At 39.1% G+C, this 25186-nt stretch overlaps 1 protein-coding gene and 1 long non-coding RNA gene across 2 annotated transcripts; one reads left to right on the top strand and one right to left on the bottom strand.

The window, feature by feature from the left end:
* Positions 1–349: 349 nt before the first annotated feature.
* On the top strand, positions 350–22989 carry LOC139954290 (uncharacterized). Its single transcript, XM_071954026.1, has 3 exons — positions 350–993; positions 11434–11894; positions 21612–22989. Exons 2-3 carry the CDS (start codon positions 11501–11503, stop codon positions 21746–21748), a joined length of 531 nt encoding a protein of 176 aa, XP_071810127.1. The 5' UTR covers positions 350–993; positions 11434–11500; the 3' UTR covers positions 21749–22989.
* On the bottom strand, positions 6011–25186 carry LOC139954291 (uncharacterized). Its single transcript, XR_011788084.1, has 4 exons — positions 25088–25186; positions 19184–19315; positions 18557–18652; positions 6011–6367 (listed from the first exon to the last, which is right to left on the bottom strand). It is a non-coding gene; the product is annotated as an uncharacterized lncRNA (long non-coding RNA).

Below are 25186 nucleotides of genomic sequence, written 5' to 3'. Positions count from 1 at the left end.
ATGTATTTCATCTATCTAAGGATGTCGACATCATACAAGCAAGGAGTCAACTTCCATAGATAATTCATAAATATGCCTTGAAGACGAAATGTTACTTTCAAGATGCCGTCATCCTAAGGCAAATCGTCTCAGGATGTCATCATCCTGTTCAGTTATCCAAATATCTAAGCAAGTTTAATGTCTCTTCCAGAGCACCGTAGATGTGCAAAAGTGGGCGTTGTGCTCCCAAAAATACACGTACGACTAGAATGATTTTTTTCCTATCAGCATTCACGGATCAACTGTTCCATGCAAAAGTGGTGACTTCTGCCTACACACAATGAAATAATTTAAAACAACATTGGCAAGTAGGCAACAAAGACCGAACAAACGGCGTCCGTGCTGCTGAAACTAGGTTAGCAGTGACGTCACGGATTCCTCTCACCAAAATCAAAAATCTGGCGACTGTGTGAGAGTTGTGCCAGTGTCAGTCACAGCCGTGCCCAACCGCAGAGCAGCAGGGTCTGTGCTGATGCTAGCGATACCTAGGCCTGAAAACTGAAGTCACGGTCGCAAGCTGGAGATGTTTCTTGGTATTTCTTGTGGTTGTAGTGCAGTGAGCCCACATGTCCTGATTCATTACTTCTGAGATTTTGCTTCTTATTTGCTTGGAGCTCAACCAGTCTAGTCTGCCGCAGCAGACAAACTAAATACCTACCATTTACACGAATTCACCCTGTGGATATTATCCACCCAATTAGCCCCGGACATAAGCTTTGAATAGACTGAGGAAACCCTGCTGTAGGGAGCTTCGCCAAGCCAGCAGACTCCCCGGAAAAAACAGGGATTCACTTCAAATTTCACACCTTACAAAAACAACCCGGAGATATTACAAGAGAGAAAAGGGTCCTTGAGAATATTCCCAGCCTAGCCTCTCGCTCGTCGACAAAATCTTGAAGCAAAATTTGGAGAGGTGATTTCGCTCAGAGTGCACACTGACTTGGAAGACTACAGGTAAGATATACAATTCAGATTATGTCAAGTTGATAAAAGTTGCGCCATCTAGCGCGACCAACAATTTTTTTTTTGAAAATGATGCTGTTTTTCTTCGCCATTCTGTCCATGGATAAATTGAGATCCTCTCATGATCTCCTCGATCGATGACGCCTTATCGTGCGATAATGTTGTGACGTGTCGTGTTGCTCGGTTTTCCTGGTTCGAGTCCTGGTTTTGGCAATTATGGTGGTCCGGTCCTTGAGTGAGATATTTTACTTGTTGCTTTGACATTCGGATGGGACAGTGTAGACCTATACTAAAAAGTGAATTTTAATTTAATTGAATAATAGGACTTGGTAGTGCACGTTGAAGACAATGGACACTATTTGTAATTGTCCAATACCAGTCTTCCCACTTCCTGTATCTCGACACTATGCATAAATAAAATAAAAACTGTGAAAATTTGAGCTCAATCGGTCGTCAAAGTTGCGAGATAATAATGAAAGAAAAAAACCCATTGTCACACGAAGTTGTGTGCTTTCAGATGCTTGATTTCGAGACCTTAAAACTTTAAATCTGAAGTCTCAAAATCAAATTCGTGGAAAATTACTTCTTTCTCGAAAACTACGTTACTTCAGAGGGAGCCGTTTCTCATAATGTTTTATACTTACTCGTTACCAAGTAAGGTTTTATGCAAGCAATTATTTTGAGTAATTACCAATAGTGTCCATCACTGCCTTTAAGTTCGCTGAGAGGTACCATTGGTTTCATTACCAAATATTATAGTGTATTGTTGCTTACGATGATGAACAAATCATATATACTGTAAAAATGGTCTCCCATAATCATCCACGTCAGACATTCCACACACAGGAGGTAGTGGGACTGGCCCTAATTATGAGTATCCGAATTGACAAGTTGAAAGAAGTCACCCTTATAAACTTGAATTGAATGAATGTGACAACTCGCAGGCATTTGCATCCGACATTTTGTTTCCAGTGAATCAACGTTTCCGTTGTTGTCCCTCTTCACTTCAGTAGAGAGTTAAAAAAAAACATAATCGGACATGTGCAGGGAGGATGATAATGTATAGAATTACCTTAAAATAACCTTAACATTAAAGGCAGTGGACACTATTGGTAATTTCTTAAAATAATTATCAGCATAAAACCTTACTTGGTGACGAGTAATGGGGAGAGGTTGATAGTATAAAACATTGTGAGAAACGGCTCCCTCTGAAGTGGAGTAGTTTTCGAGAAAGAAGTAATTTTCCACGAATTTGATTTCGAGACCTCAAGTTTAGAATTTTGAGGTCCCGAAATCAAGCATCTGAAAGCACACATATTCGTGTGATAAGGGTGTTTTTTCTTTCATAGTTATCTCACAACTACGACGACCAATCATGCTCAAATTTTCACAGGTTTGTTATTTTATGCATATGTTGAGATACAGCATGTGAGAAGACTGGTCTTTGACAATTACTAATGGTGTCCGTCTTTGTGGTGTTGTTCTGTCTGAGTTTGACTTGCTCTATGGTTTGACAGAGGGGATGGGTGGAGAAATAATCCATTCTGAGCTTTTCTCCAGAAGACGATCAGAGCATACTGATCGAATCATCGAGTTGAAACCTATATTTCTTTTCAGAACCACCCCCAACTCAATTAGTGATTATCATTACCTGGTGTTACCGCAAACCTTCAAAGTTTCAAATCCTCTGTTCTGAACTTGTCAACATACGGTAATGTTTGTGGGTAGCACCATCTTCTCTGAGTGGTGTTGGTTCTGAGAAGAACCGCCATTGGTGATGACAACTCAACGTTTCGATCAGTGCTCCGATCGTCTTCAGGAGACGACCAGTCAGGTCGTCTACAGGAGAGCATACTGATTGAAACGGGTTAATTACATAATTTTGTCAATTGTTCACTTTGAAGAAACAATACACTTCAAACGGAAACACGTCCTAGTAATAATCGACACTTACCATCTTAAAACTTGACAAGGCGGAAGGATACACTCGCACTAATGGAACTTGTTGATACTTTATTTATTCGATAAATTCCAATTCTTCCTGTGCCTTTCCTTTTACCGGTTATCCGGTACTACAAAACAATAGGTGATAATTTGTCATAATGCAGTTGTCACTGTCAGTTTATACTAAATCAAGTCGGTAATTGTTAAGTGCGTTTTAGTTACGGGGACGGTACACACAATCATCCTCGATCCCAGTATGGGCGTGCGAGTCTACCTACGACCGTTGCATGAACGATAATAGCACTGTGAGTGTTGTATGAACGGCAGAATGTGTGTTTTGTAACGGGCAGCGCTAACGACTTCTCATCAAGTCTACTGTCAGTTACGCCGGTCTGGGCGTAAAGATGTGTCCACGCGTGGAAGGAAAAAGGAAATTATGTTAGGCTGTCAATACACCCATAGACCGATCAAGCATGACATGTATTCGAGTTGGTTCCGTTGACATTGGGATGCAGAAATACTTAACAGCGTTTTTGTAATCATTTCAATCCAATACAAGAATAAACATCCTGGGAAATAATTGAGCTGGGTATGGGGTGATCACAGTTTACATTAACACCCCAATTCCTTTATCCACTCCCATTAAAGGATTTTGGTACTTTTTCAAAATGTCCATAGATGTACATTAAACTTACAGGGTTTGAAGATAATGATAGTGGAAAGATTCCCTTCAAATATTACTTACTGAGGTGCTGTAGTTTTTTTAGAAATGAGTAAATAATGTCATGAAAATACGTTTGCAAATGGTTAAAATAATTTTCGTCTCATGAGACAAAAATTATTTTCATTACATTGTTTTACTCATTTCCCCAAAACTACAGTACCTCAGCACGTAAAATTTTCAGTGAAGCTTTCTACTATCATTATCTTCAAACTGTGTAAGTTTAGTGTTATTCTGTGGACATTGTGTTTTTTGTCCTACAAAAGTTACATAGACCCTTTAAGGTATACATAAAAGTTTCGACACAGGACTTATTGCATGCACTTCAGCAGCCGATTTCACGAAACTTTACGCCGTGTGGCATAAGTTACTTTCGTGAAATCGGCTGCAGTACTTAGAAAAAATAGCTTATTCAAACGCTTCTTGGGTCCGATTTAACCATAGCGCTAATGGATGTAGCATTGTGTACCACTACCAAATACCCCACTGCTGTTGTGTCTCCATCGAGTCCTTGAAATCTCAGGAATTATTCGGATTCAGGGTGGGGTAGAGGGGGGGGGGGGTTACTCTGGGACGTAAAGTCGTAGGTCCCGTGTGTTGTGTAATGCATGTAAGATAAGACATACACTTATTGCTTAGAGAATCAGCGCTTAGCTTGGTAGGATTCGAACCCACAACCTTGCGATTGCAAGCCCTGCAGTCAAACACTTTGGTAAGCATTTTCTCTGAAAGGCATCTCCGATTGGATGTGAATTTAAATTGTGTTTAAAAACACCCACTCATTAAGTTTTATGTTCTCCCCACTTGCGCTTTTTCAGTTGCCAATTCTTTGACTGCTTTCTCCTGTTCTCATCAGAAGGATCTCCATGAGTTTAGAGCTAAGAGATGGTGTATTGTGCTAAGGTGTAAGGACAGATTAGCAAATGTGACAGCTAGAATTAGTGAACGGCCAGTACACATCTTAAGCCGATAAAGTGAACAAGACTTAAATCTACTCTTTAGCTCTTAGTTTTCTTTGAGATCCCAAAGGGGAGTCCGGTTTGATTGTATAGAATCCAATGCAAGTGTGGTGTTGCAGATTATTGACGTGGAATGACAGAGATTAATGTGTCGAGTTTCCAGCGAAGATGATGAAATCGTATAGATTATGGTTTTCGAATTCTCATTGAAATCAATGGATTTCATGCTCGTGACGTCCTTTTTGTAGAGTGTCCTCGGCTATATGTGGTGTGGTCGGTACCAGCTTCTCATCGAAAGACGTTGGACTGGGCTGACGTATGGCAAGAGAATGTCAAGCAGATACCATGTGGCAATACAGTTCCAACGTAAAGTTGTCCTTTGAAAAATATAACAAGCATTGGCAGCCATTTTGAATATTTTGAAAATTGCTCGTTGTTCTTTTTTTTCAAAAGACAAATCTACGTTGGCCCTAACAGCCAAATCTTACCCTTGCACACACTGACTGATCCATATGCCATGTTGTATCATCAGGCTCATTCCCCAAAATCTTAACGTATCACGACATTTTGAAAGCAGTTTCGGCTTCTAGCGGGGAAATACCCTGGAGTGAGAGGAAGTGTGTGGGGGATATGCGTTGACTGAGCTGACGAGTGAGCGTCCAGAATATTGGCATCTGGTATGGGCAGTGTTTTGTGTGCGCATCATTGACACAACACAAGTCTTTCAGATAGGTAGAATTAGGTGAGCTTTGTTTTGTCTTCTCTGGCACAGAGCATGGACTTTTAAGGCACAATTTATTTTTCTTTAGCTCAAAGGAAGAAAGGGGAACATCTTGTATTTTTGGAGACTGCACTATACATATACGATTTTATCGACCTTTGATATACAGGAATGGGCACAAACCAAAACTTATTCTCATTGACAGAAACAAGCAGAGTTCTGCATAGTCCAGGCTTCGGGATGGGAACATATTATTATTACGTGTTGACGTTTTGCTCAGCGGGAAGAAGGCGGTAATTTTAATGGGGCACAAATCGTTTTTGACAGGTGGTGTGTTGGGGCTGTCTTGACTCTAGCTTGACGGCCAGCCCTCCTCCTCAAGCAGTCACTGGGATGCTCTAATTGGACTATGGAGAACTTTACTCGGGGTCATGATCAAGACGGTCAATAGACCGTGTAAGTCTGCTGACGAAAGGGTTACCATTGAGCTTCCGGGCACCTCTATGATAAGTCAGGCGTATACAGGAGAGATTGTTTGTTTGTTTTATTTCCTTTTTATGATCTATTTCCATATCTACAACAAGAAAAGTACATGAATATTGATTACAAGTTAGTACATTAAGTTATAAATGAGAAATGAGGCATTCAGGGTGCAATTTTGATTGATTTGTTTTTGTGACATATTTTTTTCCCCACGCCCCAAATAGTATCGATGGACGATGGGACAAATACATTAAAGACGTACAATGTAAAAAAAAACAAACATTACATCAAATCTGGAAACTTAATTATGAAAATATGAATAAATGTTGCTCGATCTTCAACAACCAGTTCGAACGACGACTGTTGTACGCAAACTCGTAGACTCTCAAGGTCAACTTACACAGTTTATAAAACCATAGTAGCAGACGTTGGTGGCAGCAGACATGTTATCTTCGAGTAGCAGACATGTTTTTGCGTTTACGAGCATGAAGCATGGTTCCTCTCTTTTCTTTGCGTCTGCAACCATGGAGCCTCCTGCTGCAACCACATCCCGCCGTTAATTTCCCAAAGGATAAAAAAAAAAAAAAAAAACGTGATCAAAACTTTCATTGCTGGCACTTTGCCGCCAAATCTCCCTCAAAATGTTGCTGTTCGGCATTGCTATTCTAGGCACAATACGATGTTGCTTACAGAACAAGGGTACAAGCCAAAATACCATGTCACAGTGTAAAATTTGTGATTGTATCCTGCTTACCCCTGCTAAGCTGACAATTGTTAAGCCAAGATGCTCTTCTTTATAAGTAGCTCTATGAAATTTTGCCCATACCACCAAAGCCAGAAAGTAGCCCCTTGACTTCGTGGATCACCTTTCCTATATTCAATAAGCCCGCGAACGAACGTATCAACAGTCCTGGGGCTAACCAGTTTTTCCCCCGTTTTTTTCACCCAAAAGTGACCAAAAAATCACATTTTCAAAATTCGAAAACGAGACAAATAAAACTATAAGATGTTTTATAGTCCACTAAACTTGCTAGGATATAAAGTGCAATTGGAGGTTGCCAACATGGTGGTATTTCACACCGTTTTCACGTGAGGTTAGAAACATGTAACTGTTTCTACAAAGGAACCTATACTACAGTATTGGGAAAATGAGTGGAACTTAAAAAATGAATGATATTGGAGAGTCTCTAAAAGAACATTCCTTTTTGGTTTAAAATACCCGTTTTTTTGGTTACGAATAACCCCGTTGAACTATTCAACTCAATGGCATATATTTGAAACCTTTAGGAAATCCTATAATTCCATCAGCAAGGAAATCTAATAATACAAAACACACATTTGACTTACCCGAATCATGAATCATGTCTAATGTGATTTGCTTGAAGTCATTGTTGAGTTTCTCGTGTAGGCTCAACATTGTCAGACTGAATAAACTCTACACTGAATGTAACTCATTCACCGTGGAAATTAACAATTTTGGTCTGAATAATTTTTTTTTAACATTGTGCTTCTTTCTGGCTTAAAGGCAGTGGACACTATTGGTAATTACTCAAAATATTTTTTTGTGCATAAAACCTTACTTGGTATTGAGTAATGGAGAGCTTTTGGTAGTATAAAACATTGTGAGAAACGGCTTATTTTTCACCAGTTTGATTTCGAGACCTCAGATTTAGAATTTTAGGTCTCAAAATCAAGCATCTGAACTTCGTGTGACAATGATGTTTTTTCTTTCATTATTATCTCGCAACTTCGATGACCGATTGAGCTCAATTGCTCACAGGTTTGTTACTTTATGTATGTTGAGATACACCAAGTGAGAAGACTGGTCTTTGACAGTTGCCAAAGGTGTCCAGTGCCTTTAAATTGTGTTTCCCTTCGCGAGTCTTACGCTCCTCAATTACAGGGACTAAGCCGCACGGGAAACTGACTGGGTACGTAACGTGTACATTAATTTGGGGTTGAACAAAGAAGATTTGATTTACATCCAACGCGATTATGACTCAATCCATTGTAAAGTCAAAATGATTTACGCCATTGCAAAAGCAGCAGGGATTTAATTGTTAAAAAAAGAGTCACTACCGACCCGCTGCCAATTATACGTGGTTCGAATTTGGCCTTCCCACCGCCATACGCCCAGTGGTCCATTGTTTAAGATTGTTCGAGAACCGTTCTTTCTACATTTCCTATAATCTGGCTCGTTTCGAAAACGAGAAAATGATGACTACATTTTTGTAACACGAAGTTGTGTTCTTACAGATGCTTGATTTCTAAAATCTAATTCTATAGGTCTCGAAATCAAATTCAAATATTTTTTTCTCGAAAACTACATTACTTCAGAGGGGTTCTTTTTCTCACAATGTTTTATACCATCGACAACTCTCCATTGCTTGTTACCAAGTAAGTTTTTATGCTAACAATTATTTGAGCAATTACCAATAGTTTACAGTGCCTATAAATGGACATTTGGAGGGTGTTCAATTTTACATCATGTTTTATTGTTTGTATTATTCTTGCTTAAGAAATAGTAATCGTTTTTAAATATTCCATTCCTAGGATTATGTTTAGTGTATTAAAACTTCTTGTGAACATTTTATGAAAGTTTTGCAGTTGTTCCCAACTTCTTCCTTCGCAACCTTCGAAAAAAATTAATTTGATTTTGATAACTTTTGTGCAACATAAACTGTTTTAATTTGCATATATGCAAATCTATATTCACGATTTGTTCCCACCTGGTAAGAAGAGGAAGAAAACAAATACAAACTTTTTCTTTGGTGTATTGCTGTTATATAGGACCAAGGCTCTGGGTCAAATCTGGCATTTCCAGAAATTGAAGTTCGCCTTAACTTTATGGCTACATGCATTTAAGTCTTTACTAATTTCTCACTAACAAGCAAGTAGATCAAAATGGGAACACGCCAACTATTGTTTCCAAACAACATGTACTTTTAGACGATAGAAAAAGTCGCCAAAAGGAAGTTAAGACGAGAGTGCTTGAGCAGCTTTTGGCCCACGGCAAAAAACTTAAAACCCCTTTACCCCCACACCCATGCAATTACATGCTTTATACGAACCGAAACATTCCAAGATGGCTGCCCGATAATGTTACCTCAAAATGTGGGTAACATTAAACCGGTCGGGTCATTCCACTTTCTGCAGGAAACACGTTTTCTGCACCCAATCCGGTTATAATGTTAGTCTGAACAAGCTGCACCATAGGAACACATTGCAATATTATAATCTCGACGGATGTAGAAAAAACGTGCAAGAACAGTCACAGTGGTAAAGAATTCTAAAATAGCTACACGTGCGCTGTCACAGCCTGACATAACCCCTTCACCTTTTCTAAACTTGTTGTAAAAAAGTATGTGCTGTTCAATTCGTTACCTTTTTAAAGGCACTGGACACTATTGGTAACGAAACTACTAAAAATAAAAACTTACTTGGTAACGAGCAATAGAGAGCTGTTGATAGTATAAAACATTGTGAGAAACGTCTCCCTCTGGAGAAACGTATAGATTTTGAGAAAGGTTATTTCCCACTCAAATAAAATTAAACGACTTATTGCATCAGAAAGCACACACATTTGTGCAAGGAGAGTGTTTTTCTTCTTTCATTATATTTTTGCAATATACGATAACCGATAAAGCCAAAATGTTCACAGATTTGTAATTTTATGCCATGTTAAATACACCAATTGAGAATACTGCATGGTCTTTGACAATTACCAAGGTGTCCAGTGACTTTAACCGTTTCTATAGGAAGCAATGTTCAGAGTATCTGCCTTTCTGGGTACTGAAATTTGAGGTTCAGATCTTATTTGGGGTTATGACATTTGGACACAACTAGATGTGGAAGGAGGACCTTTTAAAGAAATGATGCCGTCACATTTAAGTTCCTCTAGTCCTTTTGGTTGGCATTTTTTTCTTCTTCTTGTTTTCATAGCAGTTCTGTCAAATGTATGTGTGGACTACACAATTTAAATTAATTGTTTTAAAACATTAATACAAACTTGGCTATTTGGAATCTTATTTGATTAATATAAATGTTGAAATTGTCAAAAATCTAAATGTTAGACAAAATATTCAAAACATCGTTAACATTTTGGGCACTTTAACTTCAATTAATTTCTTTATAGGATTTGAGGCATTGCATGGTGTTACCGCAAACCAAATAATTTTCTAATTTCTTTATTAGTTGTGTGTTTCGAAATGATTTGTCTAACTAATTCACTCAATGCTTACGTCATACACAGAGCTTCAAATGTTGAATGGAAATTTCGAGGAAAACGAAAGAAAATTATTTGTTCAATCCCAAAGAGTATGTGATGACGTTCACAATCCATGTACTGTATTGTTGTCAAGAATACTGGATCAAGTAAAATCATTGAAAAGTGGATTAAAGCAGGGAATTCCGCACTTACGTCAATATTTCACTTAAAGGCAGTGGACACTATTGGTAAATGTCAAAGACCAGTCTTCTCAACATATACATAAAATAACCAACCTGTGCAAATTTGAGCTCGATTGGTCGTCAGAGTTGCGAGATAACTATGAAAGAAAAAAACACTCTTGTCTCACGCAGTTGTGTGCTTTCAGATGCTTGACTTCGAGACCTCAAATTCTAAACTTGAGGTCTCGAAATCATATTCGTGGAAAATTACTTCTTTCTCGAAAGCTACTCCACTTCAGAGGGAGCCGTTTCTCACAATGTTTTATACTACCAACCTCTCCCCATTACTCGTTAACAAGTAAGGTTTTATGATGATCATTATTTTGAGTAATACCAATAGTGTCCACTGGCTTTAAGCAGAGATTGGTTTGCTTATGCGCGTACGTAACGCAGCTACAACAATTCGACATTTGCCCCGTTAGGGAAGAATTGCCATCGCAAGCGAGTAATTCAGCGATAAGTAGAGTGTTGAAAACTGGCCCGTCAGTCAGAGAACGGATTCAATTCTAACTCTCCCTGCACTTTTAAACATACTTGAAAACGCCCTCAACGGGTTGGCCCGGTAATGTCTGACCAGGTGATAAAGAGAGCACTGTCACCCAATGACCTCATGACCACTTTATTACACGAGGACGCTTTACTGACCACTTGATGACTTATTCCGTCGCGGCAGTCGATCACTGAACTCATCGAAGCGTGTAAACTAAGAAGCAATAAAGCTCTAAAAACCAACACCCACCCACAGCAACTTACACCCTCCGAGAAAACTGTCGAGGGCTCGCGAATGAGTTTATAAATAGTTGGACAATTGGGTAACGAGAAACCACACCAGCGGCACGCATCTGCTCCCAGGGTATACTTGAGCGCCGATCACCCCGCGGGTGGATGAGTAGCGACACGGTCTCAATTATCGGTGTGATTAAACTCTACGGTGTTATTTGCTCGCGAGATCTCACGAGCTGACGGTGGCGGCACAATCGTCTTTTAAAGTTTGTTTATGAGCAGGACTTGCCATAACATCTTTTGAATTCAACAAGTGTTAATGAAACCGTTGAACATCCTTTCGGGTGTATTTCTTAAGGAGTAGCATTCTAACTCCATGCTTCTACGAGACCACCAAGTGATTTTGTCATTATCTTCCTTCCCATCCACAGACGGAGAAGTCTTGTAACTTTTTCAAAAAACATTTTTGGTGAGATTGTTTCTTGTCAAAGCATCAAAATGACTGCCAGATTTTCCACCGGTGCTGTCCACCTCACCCTTGCCGTTGTTTGCATCCTCCTCGCCCTGGACCCAACCAGCTCTGCTCCGCTCGCACTCCGCATCAACGTCCCCATAGACACCCGTAAACAAGCATTTGTCCACCATCGTCCAGCCCCGCTCCCCATCCTCCCAGCAATCGTACCGTCCCAACCAACGGAAACAAACGACAGTGATGACGCTAAAGTTGACGGCGGACACCTTGGCCTGAAGTTCCGTGGACAGGATTTACCCCGGACGTTCGGAGCGTATGATCTGGACCAGAGCCGAGGGGTCAGCTTGCTTGAGTTGGCTGCGGCGACGGACACGGACTTGAAAGATGCAAGGGAACCTTTCATGGCTGCTGATACGAATGGTGAGTATTTTTCTTTTCTTTTTCCAGAGTGACAACTCAAATTCAATATCTAACAATGGTTTTTTTTTTTCAGTAACAGATTTAATCTAGGAAGAGGAACGGGGTTCGCTTCCTACTTATCTTTCTCTGCTATTTTATGAATTTAAATAGTAGTTGAATTTGTGTGTAACATAAAGGACCTGCCGTCGATTTCACAAAGAGTCAGGACTCGTCTTATCTCGAGTTAAGACGAGTAACTCGTCCTAACCTAGGATTAATCTTAAGGTCTGCATGCTACAGTGTAGGGTTGAGACTCGTCCTAAGTTAGGAAGAGTTTTGTGTAATCGAAGGCGGGTGTTTGAGCACTTGACGTTTCGATCTGTGTCCTCTGCCCTGCCTTCGGGAAACTATTGTCAAAAGACCTGAGGACACTATCTGCTCATTCGTAGTGACTGAAAACTAAACTCTTAAGAGGTTTTTCCAACTGCAACCTTATTCCGTTTTTACCATTAACATTACACGAAGCCAAAGCATGCATCCAGCTGATACTCTATTTATGACCTATACATACCAAGCATCATATCATTCATTATAGGCTATTTATGAAGGCTTTTGTGTATATTAAATATATTATTTCGCATCTTTGTTGTTGTTATTGTTGTTAAAGGTATCAAAATATTGTTGTTCATACGTAAAGTGAATGATCACACAGATGGTCCAAACAAATCGATTTGTTCGAAGACAACTCTACCTCTCCCCTCTCTTTCTCTATATGGAGGTAGATGCTCTATAGTCATCCCTGTCCTCCTCTCTTCCTTCCCACGCACCCTTCAGAAGGTCATTTTCCTCTACTCCATTGTCCTTCTGCTTCACACATTGTCCAAATCCTCACAGATTATCTTAAGATTACATGGAATTGTGCCCATCGTATTGTTGCATTGCTGTCAAGTGGGCTTGGAGCAGAGCGTGGTTATTTCCGTACAGCACAATGGAAGACTATTCAGTGTGATTCCCATTTACTTTGAATTGCAAAGAAACAACCCTGCTTCTATTCTATCATACACCATTATCTTTTTAAACCTTTAATTCTGATTGAGAAAAAGATTGGCGACTTGAGTTTCGGGAAATCGGGTTTTCCATTTGCATAATGACACAGTTATTAGTCAGGTTACATTGACCACACAATAATTAGACTTTGTGGTTTTTAATTAAATTCGATACTTGACACTTGAGCTGTTTGGTGTGAGCGAAAACAATATTTAAACCTGCGACCTCTGGATTAGCCTCCTCCGTTATGGTTATACCATGGTTATATGGGGGGACGGGGGGGGGGGGGGGGGGGAGGTGCTGCCAGCCAGGTATTGGCAGTCTCCATTAGCTGTTTGATCTCAACATTTAACCATGGAGCTCCGTAAAGCTAAAGACAGGCCTGACTTAACTGTGAGGCAACGAAGGTGATTGCCTCCATGCCCCCTGGTCATTGCCTTGGTGCCCTTGAAATGCTCCAGTAGAAATTAACAATTTCCTCATAGGGTGCTCTTTATATCCAAGGAGAAAATGCCTTGGTGCCTTTGCCCTTCCAAAAACGAAGAATACAGGCCTGCAGGGATCACGACAACATCTGGGAAGCAGCAGTATGCAGGATCAAAGGGGTTGTGCAGGAAATTGTTATTTAAGATCATTAAATCAAAGAAGTGGAGATGGGCATATCACCTGGCAAGATGACAACAGGTGGACATGCAAAACACCAAGTGGACTTCAACAAAAAACAAGAACAAGAAAATGAGAAACAGAAGATGCAAACAATTAGAAAATAAGGGCATTACGTAACAACGACAACTGAAGATAATGCAATGGACATTTTGTGAAACGGCTGTACTCCAGCAGTGGAGTGAAACAGGACATAAACATAAGAAATCAAGAATTACACTACCTAACAATGACTTTCCCTGGACGGTTTAAAGTGATACAGTGCATCGAACGGTGGTTTGAGTTCGTCGTGAAGTGTTTTTTAGTTGTTATTTTTTCCGGGCGCGATATTTTTTGTCCGGGCGCGGCATTTTTTGTCCGGGCGCATTTGGTATTTTGAGAATTTTGTCCGGGCGCAGCGCCCGGACAAAACCGCATGTGGAGAATCCTGGTTTAATAATGATATTGTCTTCAAAAATACCGAATTCACAGTAAATAAATACATTTATTTTGCTGGTGAGACAACATTTTGAACGTTAAACACTCAAAGTTTCACTTTGCACCAGTTACTGTACTGTGGACATAAGACAAGGTAAGCCTTGACTTATTATATAAATAAACATGTCACACCAGTCAAGTCATTATGTGATTCATGCTTGACTATTTCCAAGTGGTTTAATAACTCTCTCCATCAAGACGCCGATAAAAGGTGCCCTCACTTCACTCTGTCAGAAATTCACTCCATCCCTGAACACTTGAAGAAAAGAAAAAAATCCCACTTGAGATTTGTTTTTGAGACGTCACGTCGGACTTGAATGCGGACAAAGGACTGGAAATCCAATTAGAACATTATTCCCATGACCTGTAGTGACCTCATCGAAATGTTATAAACAAACACATTCTCGTTTCATGTTACTTTACCGATGGCCTTTAACGGTTTGAATGGAAGGAAATGTCAATTTCTTGTGGGAAAGAAACAGTACCTGCTGTGAGACGAGATTTGTAGCAGAGCTCTCAGGTTATATTTAAACATTTCGCTATGTTGAAGAACCATTCATACGGCAGTTTACTTATATCTTTAACGAATTCAGATCACTATACAAAATAAATATAAATTTCTCTGCTTAGGGTGAACTGTGAGCCATCTTTTATCCCAACATACACATATGCATAATATTTTTTAGTCTTAAATTATTTATTGTGAAAACAACTGAAAACTGTACAGGCACCACAGGTCAAAAATTTGTGGCAGTTTGCAAAAGCTAATTCTATTTTTTATATCTCTATATGTTTTTCTCATCATTCATACGTTTCAGAAGTACACATTTGAAACATAGATATTCCTGTTGGTTTGCCTTTCACTGACGCAGATAATACATAGGCGTTCTTTTTGGTGTCAGAAGTGGGATATCCACCAGTCTGTAAACCACGTCGTTTATTGTTGAACTCATAACCTTGAGCAAGATTTTTCGTGCGATTGTCAAACCTTCGTGGTAACAGTTCTAAGATGTATTGTATTAATTTTGCTTTTACTCTTTGTGTGTTAGCACTGTACACTCAGTACTTAACTGAGTCCTGTTAAAAATGATCACAGGCATATTACTCGGTTGGTATTCGAACACACGACCTTTGAAATTCTAGAACAGTGTCTTATCAACCTAGACCACCGAGATCGCCGGTAGCTATAGAGGCAGTTCAAAGCTAGATGATTTAGTAAAATTTTAGCAATTCAACGCAACACAATGGCCACTGTTTTACCTCCATGGTTATATCACCACTTACTCATTTTCCTAGTCCAATGTATGTAGAAGAGTAAATTGTGCATAATTCTTTGTTCAAATGCTTGGGGATAAGTTCGGAAGTTCATAATTGGGAAGTCCGGTACGACATAACGTTGTGGTTATGCTAACAATAAGATTTATGTAGCTGCTTTTGTGGGCTAGACTGAAATCTTTTAAACATTTATGTTTGCGGTTTAGGTGTGACAGTAAATCCAGATGCCATATGTCGTCGTCTGGATCAGTATAGTTAAAGGCAAACTATACGATTTTATAATTGGTATTCTGAAGAGTAAGTTTGATTTAAAGCTCCCATTGTTAGGAAGAAACCTACCGAATCATCAACGTATGAGTAACACGGCTTTTATATTGAACAAAATGTCAAAATCCCCGTCATGTTTTGATCCGGGATTTTGTTTTGTTCGTGTATTGCTTTTTTTGTAATGCAGCAACCAAAATTTAAAAACGGAGGGGGGGGGGTCGTGCTATCTGACAGTTATACTTTTATTCCTTTGAATGAGAAGAAACATAACAAGTTGCCTTTCGATAATTACCATTCCAATAATTAATCTGTAAATTTGACATCAAATTAGTTGCCTGAATTGAAATGTTTGTGGCTCCACTACCTATCCGTGCAGTGCACCTTTTATATAAAAAAAATACTCCAACATGAACAACAAAGAAATGTAACATAACACACTGCTGGTGTTTGTGTGACAAGTTTGAGCATGGATTGTGTTATGATTGATGTTTGCGAAATTAGTAATCCAACATGGGGTTCAATGCATTGACACCCGAACAAAATGTTGAGCCCGTGGCTGGATCCAATGTTGATCAATCATGTTTCAAAATGCAACCCCGCTGTATATTTATGGGGCATTTTGCCAAATTATTGTTATATCTTCATGGCAATACAACCAAAAAGGACACTCAAAAGCAACTGTGACCCACTTTTTAAGGCATGCAGATACCTTTGCAGCCTTCTCCCTTACCAGTGGTCCGCTGGCCAAATACCAACTAAAACACTCGAGGACCAGTTAAAATTCAAATGAAGGGGTCGATTTCACAAAGAGTTAGGACTATATAGTCCTAACTTAGGACTAGTCCTAGGAGATATTGAAAACGTATTGCTATAGTCCTAAGTTAGGACGAATAACTCATCCTAACTCAAGATAAGACAAGTCTAAACTCTTTGTGAAATCCAGTTAATGTTCAGTGTTGAAAAAGTATGTATTGACTTGTAAGAAAGCTGGTTGACTAACGAAGAGACTAATGAAATAAACTAAGTGTCCAGCTGGCTATATATAGCCACTGAAAATGAAACCCTGCTTTGTAGAGCAGACAATGAGGAAATGTCAGTTCTAGATGTGGGTGGAAAACCCCGTGTAGGGATAGACACTGAAAACACACAATCAACATACGAGGGTTCTGTCCAGGATTCGAACCGGGGTCCACAGAGGTGATAGACAGGGGAACATTGTGCCAAACATGAATGCCATGCTTCAAACTAATAGTACATTCAAGACAGTGGACCCTATTGGTAAATTGTCAAAGACAAGTCTTCTCACTCAAAATATGCATATAAAAAAAAAACTTGTGAAAATTTGAGCTCAAACGGTCGTCGAAGTTGCGAGATAATAATGAAAGAAAAAACAACCTTGTCACACGAAGTTGTGTGCTTTCAGATGCTTGATTTCGAGACCTCAAATTCTAAATCTGAGGTCTCGAAATCAAATTCGTGGAAACTTCTTTTCTCGAAAACTACATTACTTCAGAGGAAGCCGTTTTTTATACTATCAACCTCTCCCCATTACCCGTTACCAAGTGAGGTTTTATGCAAATAATTGTTTTGAGTTATTAATATACCAATAGTGTCCACTGCCTTTAAATAGTTCTACGATACTAAATCATACTTTCCTTACAATCGATTACCTTCTGGCATGAAATAATTATGTGGGTATCTTCGGACAAGTACATCCGTCGATTTTTGCAAAGTTTCAAAGGTGTACTTTTCCATGCTCTATGATATTATTCAACAGCTGGGCTGTATCAAACAATGGTAGGGTCATTCAATCGGAATGTAATTTGAGGACAAAATCCTAACGAAATTAACATATTAAAGTCATAATAGCAACTAGGTGGTAACATTCTGGTGAGGTTTAGTTGTTAGAATGTGGGTTATAGCCAGGGTTAGGGGAACTAGGGTTAGGCAGTGGGGTTGGGGTAGGGTTAACTTGAATTCAAAAATCAAATAATAAAATCTCATGAATATTTAGTCGTTGTTTTCCCATGCATGTTAATACTTTAAGGTTGAAACATTCCACGGTGTCTAGTTGATTCTTGTAGCTTTTATTTGAAATCAAACCCAAATTTAACCTTCAACTCCTAGTTGGAGACCGATTTGTAATACTCATTGCATATTGTATGATTCCTTGAACCAGATTTGCCATGTTGTCAAGCTGTGATCACTCTTGAAGCGAGTTAATTCTTAAAGCACCGCTTTGCCACATCTTCCCTTCAATTTCTTGTATTCCAAAGGCCGGGCTACTGGCTTTTTTTCTCTCGTTCTGCTGCAATTTGAAACCCTCACTGTATCTTTAAATTGTCTTGAGGTTTCTTGTTGTTTTCTCCTTCAGTGGCCCTTTGGCCTTCGTGTTTTTGGAATATTTAGGGGAATAAGTTTAAAGACAGAATAGTTTCATTCCGATCTTCTTGTTTTCAAACCAAACTGTTAACATTTCATCAAATCTGGTTTGTTAGCGGTTTATATTTTGATGGGCGATTTGTGCCCGTTTGTGTCAGCTTGTTTTTATTTCGGCAAGCGGAATAAACAATGGTTGATTTCTGAGGTCTAGAATGCAGTTTCTTCGACTCTGACCGTACTTCAGATGAAGGTGATTCCAGGATAGGCATGGCATGTATTTGGTGAGCTTTCGAGGTTGGTAGAGTCGACTAATGTCATAATAAGGCAGAGTCGACTAATGTCATAATAAGGTCACGGGGCTGACCAAACTTCCTCTTTACAGAAACGTTATTGTAAGAAGGCAGCAAAACAATGAAACACAAAGCAGAAACGAGATTCAGGACGACAGAAAAAGAAAATAGAAAAAAACCCAAAACCACAAAGTATGAATGAGATGGAACTTTGTTTGCTCGTTATGATGTGCTCAAGGAATGACTGACAACATTTAGAGAAGTACAACTTGTGCACATTACCTTTAACCATGACCGGACCATTGGCAATGTTGATGCTATAGCTCATCGATGACTTAGGGCTGTTGATCTCCCACGACCCCACGACGGGATGACAACCTGCCTCACAAACAATCATACACACTCTTTTTCCCCTTGACACTGAGCTGTATTTATTTTTGTAAACTGGGTTGTTTGGGTGTTTATATTTTCGTAAATTTTCTTCCTCGGGTGCCCTCCGTGTTGTGCTCTTGTCAGTGTGGTTGACACTGAATGACGCACCCAGAAAATAGTTTTAGGGATGGGTTGAAAAGAAACAAGAATAGTTCTGCCTTCTGCCTTTAGTGGAAGGTGGGGTGTGATGGTGTTGGTGATGGGTGGGGGTTCAAGTAAAATGCAAAGTCAAAGGCAGGATTTGAGTGCGTTCCAATTCCCTGTTTATAACATAAAGTGCCATTTTGTAAAAATGTGCCTTCGCTTTTAGTTTTGTATTACACTTGTGAATTTGTTCTTATCTTTTGGTATGACTTCGGGTCGGGGGGGGGCAGGATTTGAGTGTGTTTCAATTTCCTTTTTATAACATAAAGTGCCATTTTGTAAAAATGTGCCTTCGCTTTTGGTTTTGTATTACACTTGTGATTTTGTTCTTACCTTTTGGTAGGACTTCGGGTCGGGGGAGGGGTGGTTTATACGCGTATGAGATGTTGAGAACAATGGGAGTGAGAGTCTCTTCCTTCCTCCATGGTCCTGGCAAGTTCTCTTGTCGAGTGTTTAAGTCGATCCCTTTTAAGAGAGAAAGTGGGATTATACATTGGATGTGGTCTAAAAGGGGACAGGACGTTGAAATTGTTTCGGCTCTTTATTTAGGAGAAAGGCGAGCGGTGAATGTTCGGCACAAGTGAACAGCATCAATGATCAAAACGGGCAGTTAAAATGATCCGCGTTGAGTCATCGGCCAGAGATGCACACAAAACCCGCAAAGTTGGAATATATTGTCCTTGTTTCCCAAGACAGAATAGAATCTGTCCTCCTTTAAAGATGAGTGTGGTCTCACAAAGGAGTGAAGACCCGTCCATAAGACGGGCTTAATCGGCTTTGCTTCACTCTCCTATCCCCTGCATGTGTGGTCCACCCTGAAACATCCAAAGCAACTCGGAAACTTCTAAGGATACTAGCCCGTCTTCTTTTAATTATACTTTGGTTGAGGCAAAGCCAGCCACTTAAAGGTGTCTTGTTTGCGCTAAGTATTTAAATTGAAAAGCTTTGGCGACCGGTTGTATCTCGTAAGTGTTGAGTTCTATTCAAAATGTTATTTACTTCCCATGTGATAGATTGCAGTTTATGGTTATATACAACATGTATAAGTTAACCGTGAAAGTTACGACTGCTATTTACACCCTTTCGTTATGCACTCAAAACGTATTTCACAGTTTTTTAATGAATGCATTTTGCCCAATTACCTGGCAATGAAACCAAGTGACACATAAAAGCGCCCGGCATTGTGACCCGTAGGCCTAAAAAAATAAAATGGCGCAGAGATGAAAATCTTCAGTTTGGGGGTGGGGGTGGGTTTTTTTTTTTTTTTTTTTTTTTTTGGAGGGGGGGTCTACACTGAAAGCCCAATCCACATTGAGAGGGCTGTGTCCAGGAGTCGATTGTACAGGGTCCAATAGGTTAAAAAGGTAAAGGGAAGACATCACTAGGCCAACTTGAATGCCCTTCTTCAAACAAAATGTACATTTCACGTATTAGGCCTATTTGGACTACATTCTTAAAGACACTGGACACCATTGGTAATTGTCAAAGACCAGTCTTCTCACTTGGTGTTTCACAACATATGCATAAAATAACAAACTGTAAAAATTTGAGCTCAATTGGTCGTCGAAGTTGCGTGATAATAATGAAAGAAAAAACACCCTTGTCACACGAAGTTGTGTGCTTTTAGATGCTTGATTTCGAGACCTCAAGTTCTAAACCTGAGGTCTCGAAATCAAATTCATGGAAATTACCCGTTTCTCGAAAACTATGTTACTTCAGAGGGAGCCGTTTCTCACAATGTTTTACACTATCAACCTCTCCCCATTACTCGTCACCAAGAAAAGTTTTATGCTAATAATTATTTTAAGTAATTACCAATAGTGTTCACTGCATTTAAGCAGCTGAGATAGACAACCGTACGTGTAAGATCAAAAACAAACACAAATTGTGTACTTCTTTTTCGTTTGAAGCCTGTCGGTAACTTCGGAAAATGACATTTGATTTTTATTCCATAATTTTTTTCTTCTTCAAGTTGACTCTATTAATAACGAGCTTTTGAGATGGATATATGTCTCATAAAAATGGCGTTAGTATAATCTTTACGATCAGAGTAACTTTACAGACTAAAATTTAACAATTTTTTTTGACTAGTCCTATTAATATGAAAGTTTATTGAAGTCAATGTTTGAACAATTATAGGAATGTGTGTAACTGACTTAGTATTATCGAAATAAAACACACTAAAGTGAAGTATCCGGACATGAGAGTGATATATTTTCCAACAACACGAAGCAATAATATAGGTGAGGTTTGTGGTAGCACCATGTGAAAATCTCTTTTGGTTTATAGTGTCGGTTCCGAAAAGAAACTGGTTGGTGGCTGACAACTGCTTTAGATTTGTTAATTGCTTCAGTCGAATAAATCGTGCCTTCTTCACAAACAATGGTTGAAATGTCATGCTAAATCAGTACACTTAGTGTTCAATCATTACAAATTAGTTTGAAAGGACCCGGTACCCCCAATCTGGCACCACATGTTGCTTCCTTGATCCCGGTTTACTTCGGTATCCTTGCGTCCCCTCACGCCCTCTATTGACGCCCATGTCTCGCCCCGAAACACTCCCATTCCTCAAATTATTCCCAATGCTCCCCTCCTCGTTTAGTGCGAACATTCCCCCAACCCCAGATAATCCCATTAGGCGTCACTTCAAAACCTACCCAATGACTCCATTACTTACACGACCTGTCAGTTCACGATTTGTCTAGGGTCTAAACGTCAGAACATTAACTGTTTTTTTCTGCATTATTTGTCTCTTTCTCAGGTGACAACATCCTATCACCAAAGGAGTTTACCGAAGCACCGTGGATCTTTGATGCTGGGGGTATAACTCTGATCGATTCAGTCCCGGAGCCTTCGATGGACGGCCCGCTTGAGACCGACAAAGATCCACTGCCATAAAAAACACCCACCATCACCGGACGATGTCGAACATCTTCAAAACAAACCGCATTGCCGATTCGCAAATGGGCTCACTTCAGTGGTGGGTGTATTTAATACCCATCTCTTTGTGAAAGAACACTTTCTAACATGTTTTTTATATTTTATAAAGTTATATGCCGTTAGTGTGAATGAACTTCTGGTGCCCAATTGATGCTGCATGTGATGACGTGTATGACACAATAAATCATTGAAATAGGTAGGGAAGAATCCATTCTGAAACACGGTGGTTTTTGTTGTTGTTGTATTTTTGTAAACTTTTTTAGTGTGGGAAGGCTCAGGCTCAGAAGCAGTCTGTAAAGAACTAACATTGTTCAACATGCGTTGAATTTCAAATAATATATAAAACTCTCTAGTTTTGCATGCAGACAGAAAAAATATTAGATAAGCTTGAAAACTTACAGGTGAAAAACCGACGCCATGTTTTGTTAAGAAACATGTTTGACCTGAAATGATTATAAAGCGAAATTTACAAAAATATAACTTTAAATCCAACAGTCTTTTGTTTGTTAACCCCATATATATTGCCAGTTTGTTATAAAGGTATTATTTATTCATTAGGGTGCACTAAACAATTAGTATAACAGGCCTTAATTTCATACACTGATGGGTGGGTAGTTTGCTGATTGCCAAACAATAACAAAAGGTTGCGTTTTTTTGTGATAGAGAAGGGAACTCCATAGCCGTAATTCCAACCATATTTATATTGCAACGATTTGAGTTTAAACTTTCACTCTCTGATTAGAAAACAAAACCAATGAAGTTTAGTACTATTTGTGTTCGAAAACCTTTTAATAGTCTTAAAGACAGTGGACACTAGTGGTAATTGTCAAAAACCAGTCTTCTCACTTAGTGTATCTAAACATATGCATAACATAACAAACCTGTGCAAATTTGAGCTCAATTTGTCGTCGAAGTTGCGAGATAAAACCAGGATAAAACCAAAATCACCCTTGTCACACCAAGTTGTGTGCTTTCAGATGCTTGATTTCGAGACCTCAAATTCTAAACTTGAGGTCTCGAAATCAAATTCGTGGAAAGTTACTTCTTTCTCGAAAACTACTCCACTTCAGAGGGAGCCGTTTCTCACAAAGTTTATATTATCGACTCGTTTTTAGAGTGGATGAAGATGTGAAGTTTTTGGGATTTGGTTCGAGTGTCTACAAAGATTAAAATCTCCTTGATTAGTATACTTTCGTTGTAACACTTAATTTAAGTTATAATTTAGCTGCCAATTTTAATAAATATTGTAATGCTTATGAATAGTTTGCTTGTTTGTGCGTATGATCATGACGTTGTGTGTATTCTGTGTTTTATTTCATAATATTTGTTTATGTTTGTTGTTTGCTTGTGCGTCATTTTGTCGTGGTGATTGCTCATTGTTTTTTCTCTGGAAATAGCGAACGATAATAAAACAGTTTACTAAAACAAGTCAATAAAGTGATCAGTTTTGTTATTGTTTTGTTGTCAATTTTCGGATAGACGTTTGTGCAAGGCTACCGTCGCCCTCAACGCCGAGGGCGGGCTTATAAATAGACTCGCTACCAGTAGTCCAATTAAATCGGACTCGGACAACGGGGACGAGAAACACTGCTCACAACAAGTCATAATTTTAGCTGTAACTACGTGTATATCAATAAATTACCATGACTATGACGTATGCAAATTGAGTCATATTTAGGAGATACTTTTACTAATCCAAAATAATGAGTTGCAATTTATATACATTTGTAAATGATTTATTTTCAGTTCGCGCTTCCCTGTGACGCGCCCGAGTTACCAGTCCCAGCAGATACACAAAGCGTTGCTTTTGCCAAAAATTAGACTGTATTTTTTTCTAATTTTTGTTTGTTTGACTGCGTTTCTCTACCTCTAACACAGAGAGAGTGTATACTTCAACATGAATGTTTAAATTCATTTAATTTAATAAGAGAGACAACAAATTAACCTTAGGTCAAAGTAGACGTGTATTTGGTGGTTTATGGCGCCAATTTTCTACCGAGACTTTCAACGCTCAACTTGAGCGTTGAGCTTGAACTTCCTTCTGAAGGATGAAGAAGAAACGCAAGAGGGCGCCGTTTAACGGGCGTATAGACTGTGCAAGTCTCGCGCGCACCGGAGCGAGAAAACACGACAACTGAAGAACTTTATTTTTTTTTATGAATCAAATCTTTGCCTTAATTTATTCTTAATGCTGAATCTGAACAACAAAAATACCCTATAGAGCTTGTTTAAATTAGTTTTAGCTTTTTAAACAAACACAATTATCGGTTAAAGTCTATGTATAGACGAAAGTAAAACTCTGGGACAAGGATGTTTGTTTGATCTTAAATTTTTTGAAACCCCATTTGTAAATGTACGCCCGAATGTGAAACTACTCAAAGCTGGTTTATACGCGGACGCACGATGATCGCAAGGGCGTTAGATAAACGCGTGACGCAGTTTAAAGAGGAAGCCGACGTCTAAACGACCAATGAAAAAGCTTTTCACCCCGCGCGACCAAAACAAGCGTCTGTGTACGTTTCGTGATCGGAGATGGGCACAAATTCTTAATTTTTTACCAAGTAACCTGACCTGAGGTCAAGTTTAAATATCGGTTTTTCTTCGTTATTATGTTGACTTTATTTTTATTTTCATATATGATGTTAATTAGTATTACATTTTTAACAACATATGTCATTTTTATGGTCATAAACTACATTAAACTAAAGTAATGCACGAAACAAAATCTCCCCAACGTAAAACTCCATAAGGTTGGGACCACAATGGTCCCGGAAGTTCAAATCCGCGCGAGACTTGCACAGTCTATTCCCGTGTGTCCCACCAGATCAGCTAATGCCACACGTTGATTAGGAAAACCGACTGTGTGCCACACGTTGATTAGGAAAACCGACTGAAATGTTCCGCCCGATATAAACGACATGAAAAGGTTATCTTGGGCCTGGTCGGCACCGTGTGTTCTCGAAAGCAAATGGGGTTATCCTTAGAAGAGAAAGTTCAAGGAGAAACACATTGCAAAAAAAAAAAAAAAAAAAATGTTTGACAAGTTCGTGTAGGCCTAACTAATAACAAAGTTGTCTCTATCTTCTAATGTCAGAGGACCTTTGCGGTTGCTGTTTGTGGACCCATTGGGCTATAGGCCCTAGGCATACGTCAGAGTTAGCATATTCCCACAAACTAGCATTGTTTTGATTGACCCGGAACACGGTAAATTGGAACGATTTGTTTCCAATTTTGTTTCCCAAAAATATTCTCAGGTAAAAACTTCCCTTTGCAAACATCATTGATTAAAATACTTACCATGTTCTTCTTTTGCCTTGAGTTAGAGGATTCGCGAGACAACTTTTCTAATAATACCAACACAATGGAACACTGTTGCAACCCCTAACAACCAAACAC

This window comes from Asterias amurensis, chromosome 2 (assembly GCF_032118995.1).
Source record: "Asterias amurensis chromosome 2, ASM3211899v1".
Classification (NCBI taxonomy): Eukaryota; Metazoa; Echinodermata; class Asteroidea; order Forcipulatida; family Asteriidae; genus Asterias; species Asterias amurensis.
This window is presented reverse-complemented; position numbering and strand designations above follow the sequence as displayed.

Bases quoted from the DNA above. Each gene is read 5' to 3' on its own strand.
- LOC139954290 (XM_071954026.1), top strand. From the start codon at position 11,501: ATGACTGCCAGATTTTCCACCGGTGCTGTCCACCTCACCCTTGCCGTT. The intron at 11,895-21,611 runs GTGAGTATTTTT...TCTCTTTCTCAG, and splicing joins CATGGCTGCTGATACGAATG to GTGACAACATCCTATCACCA.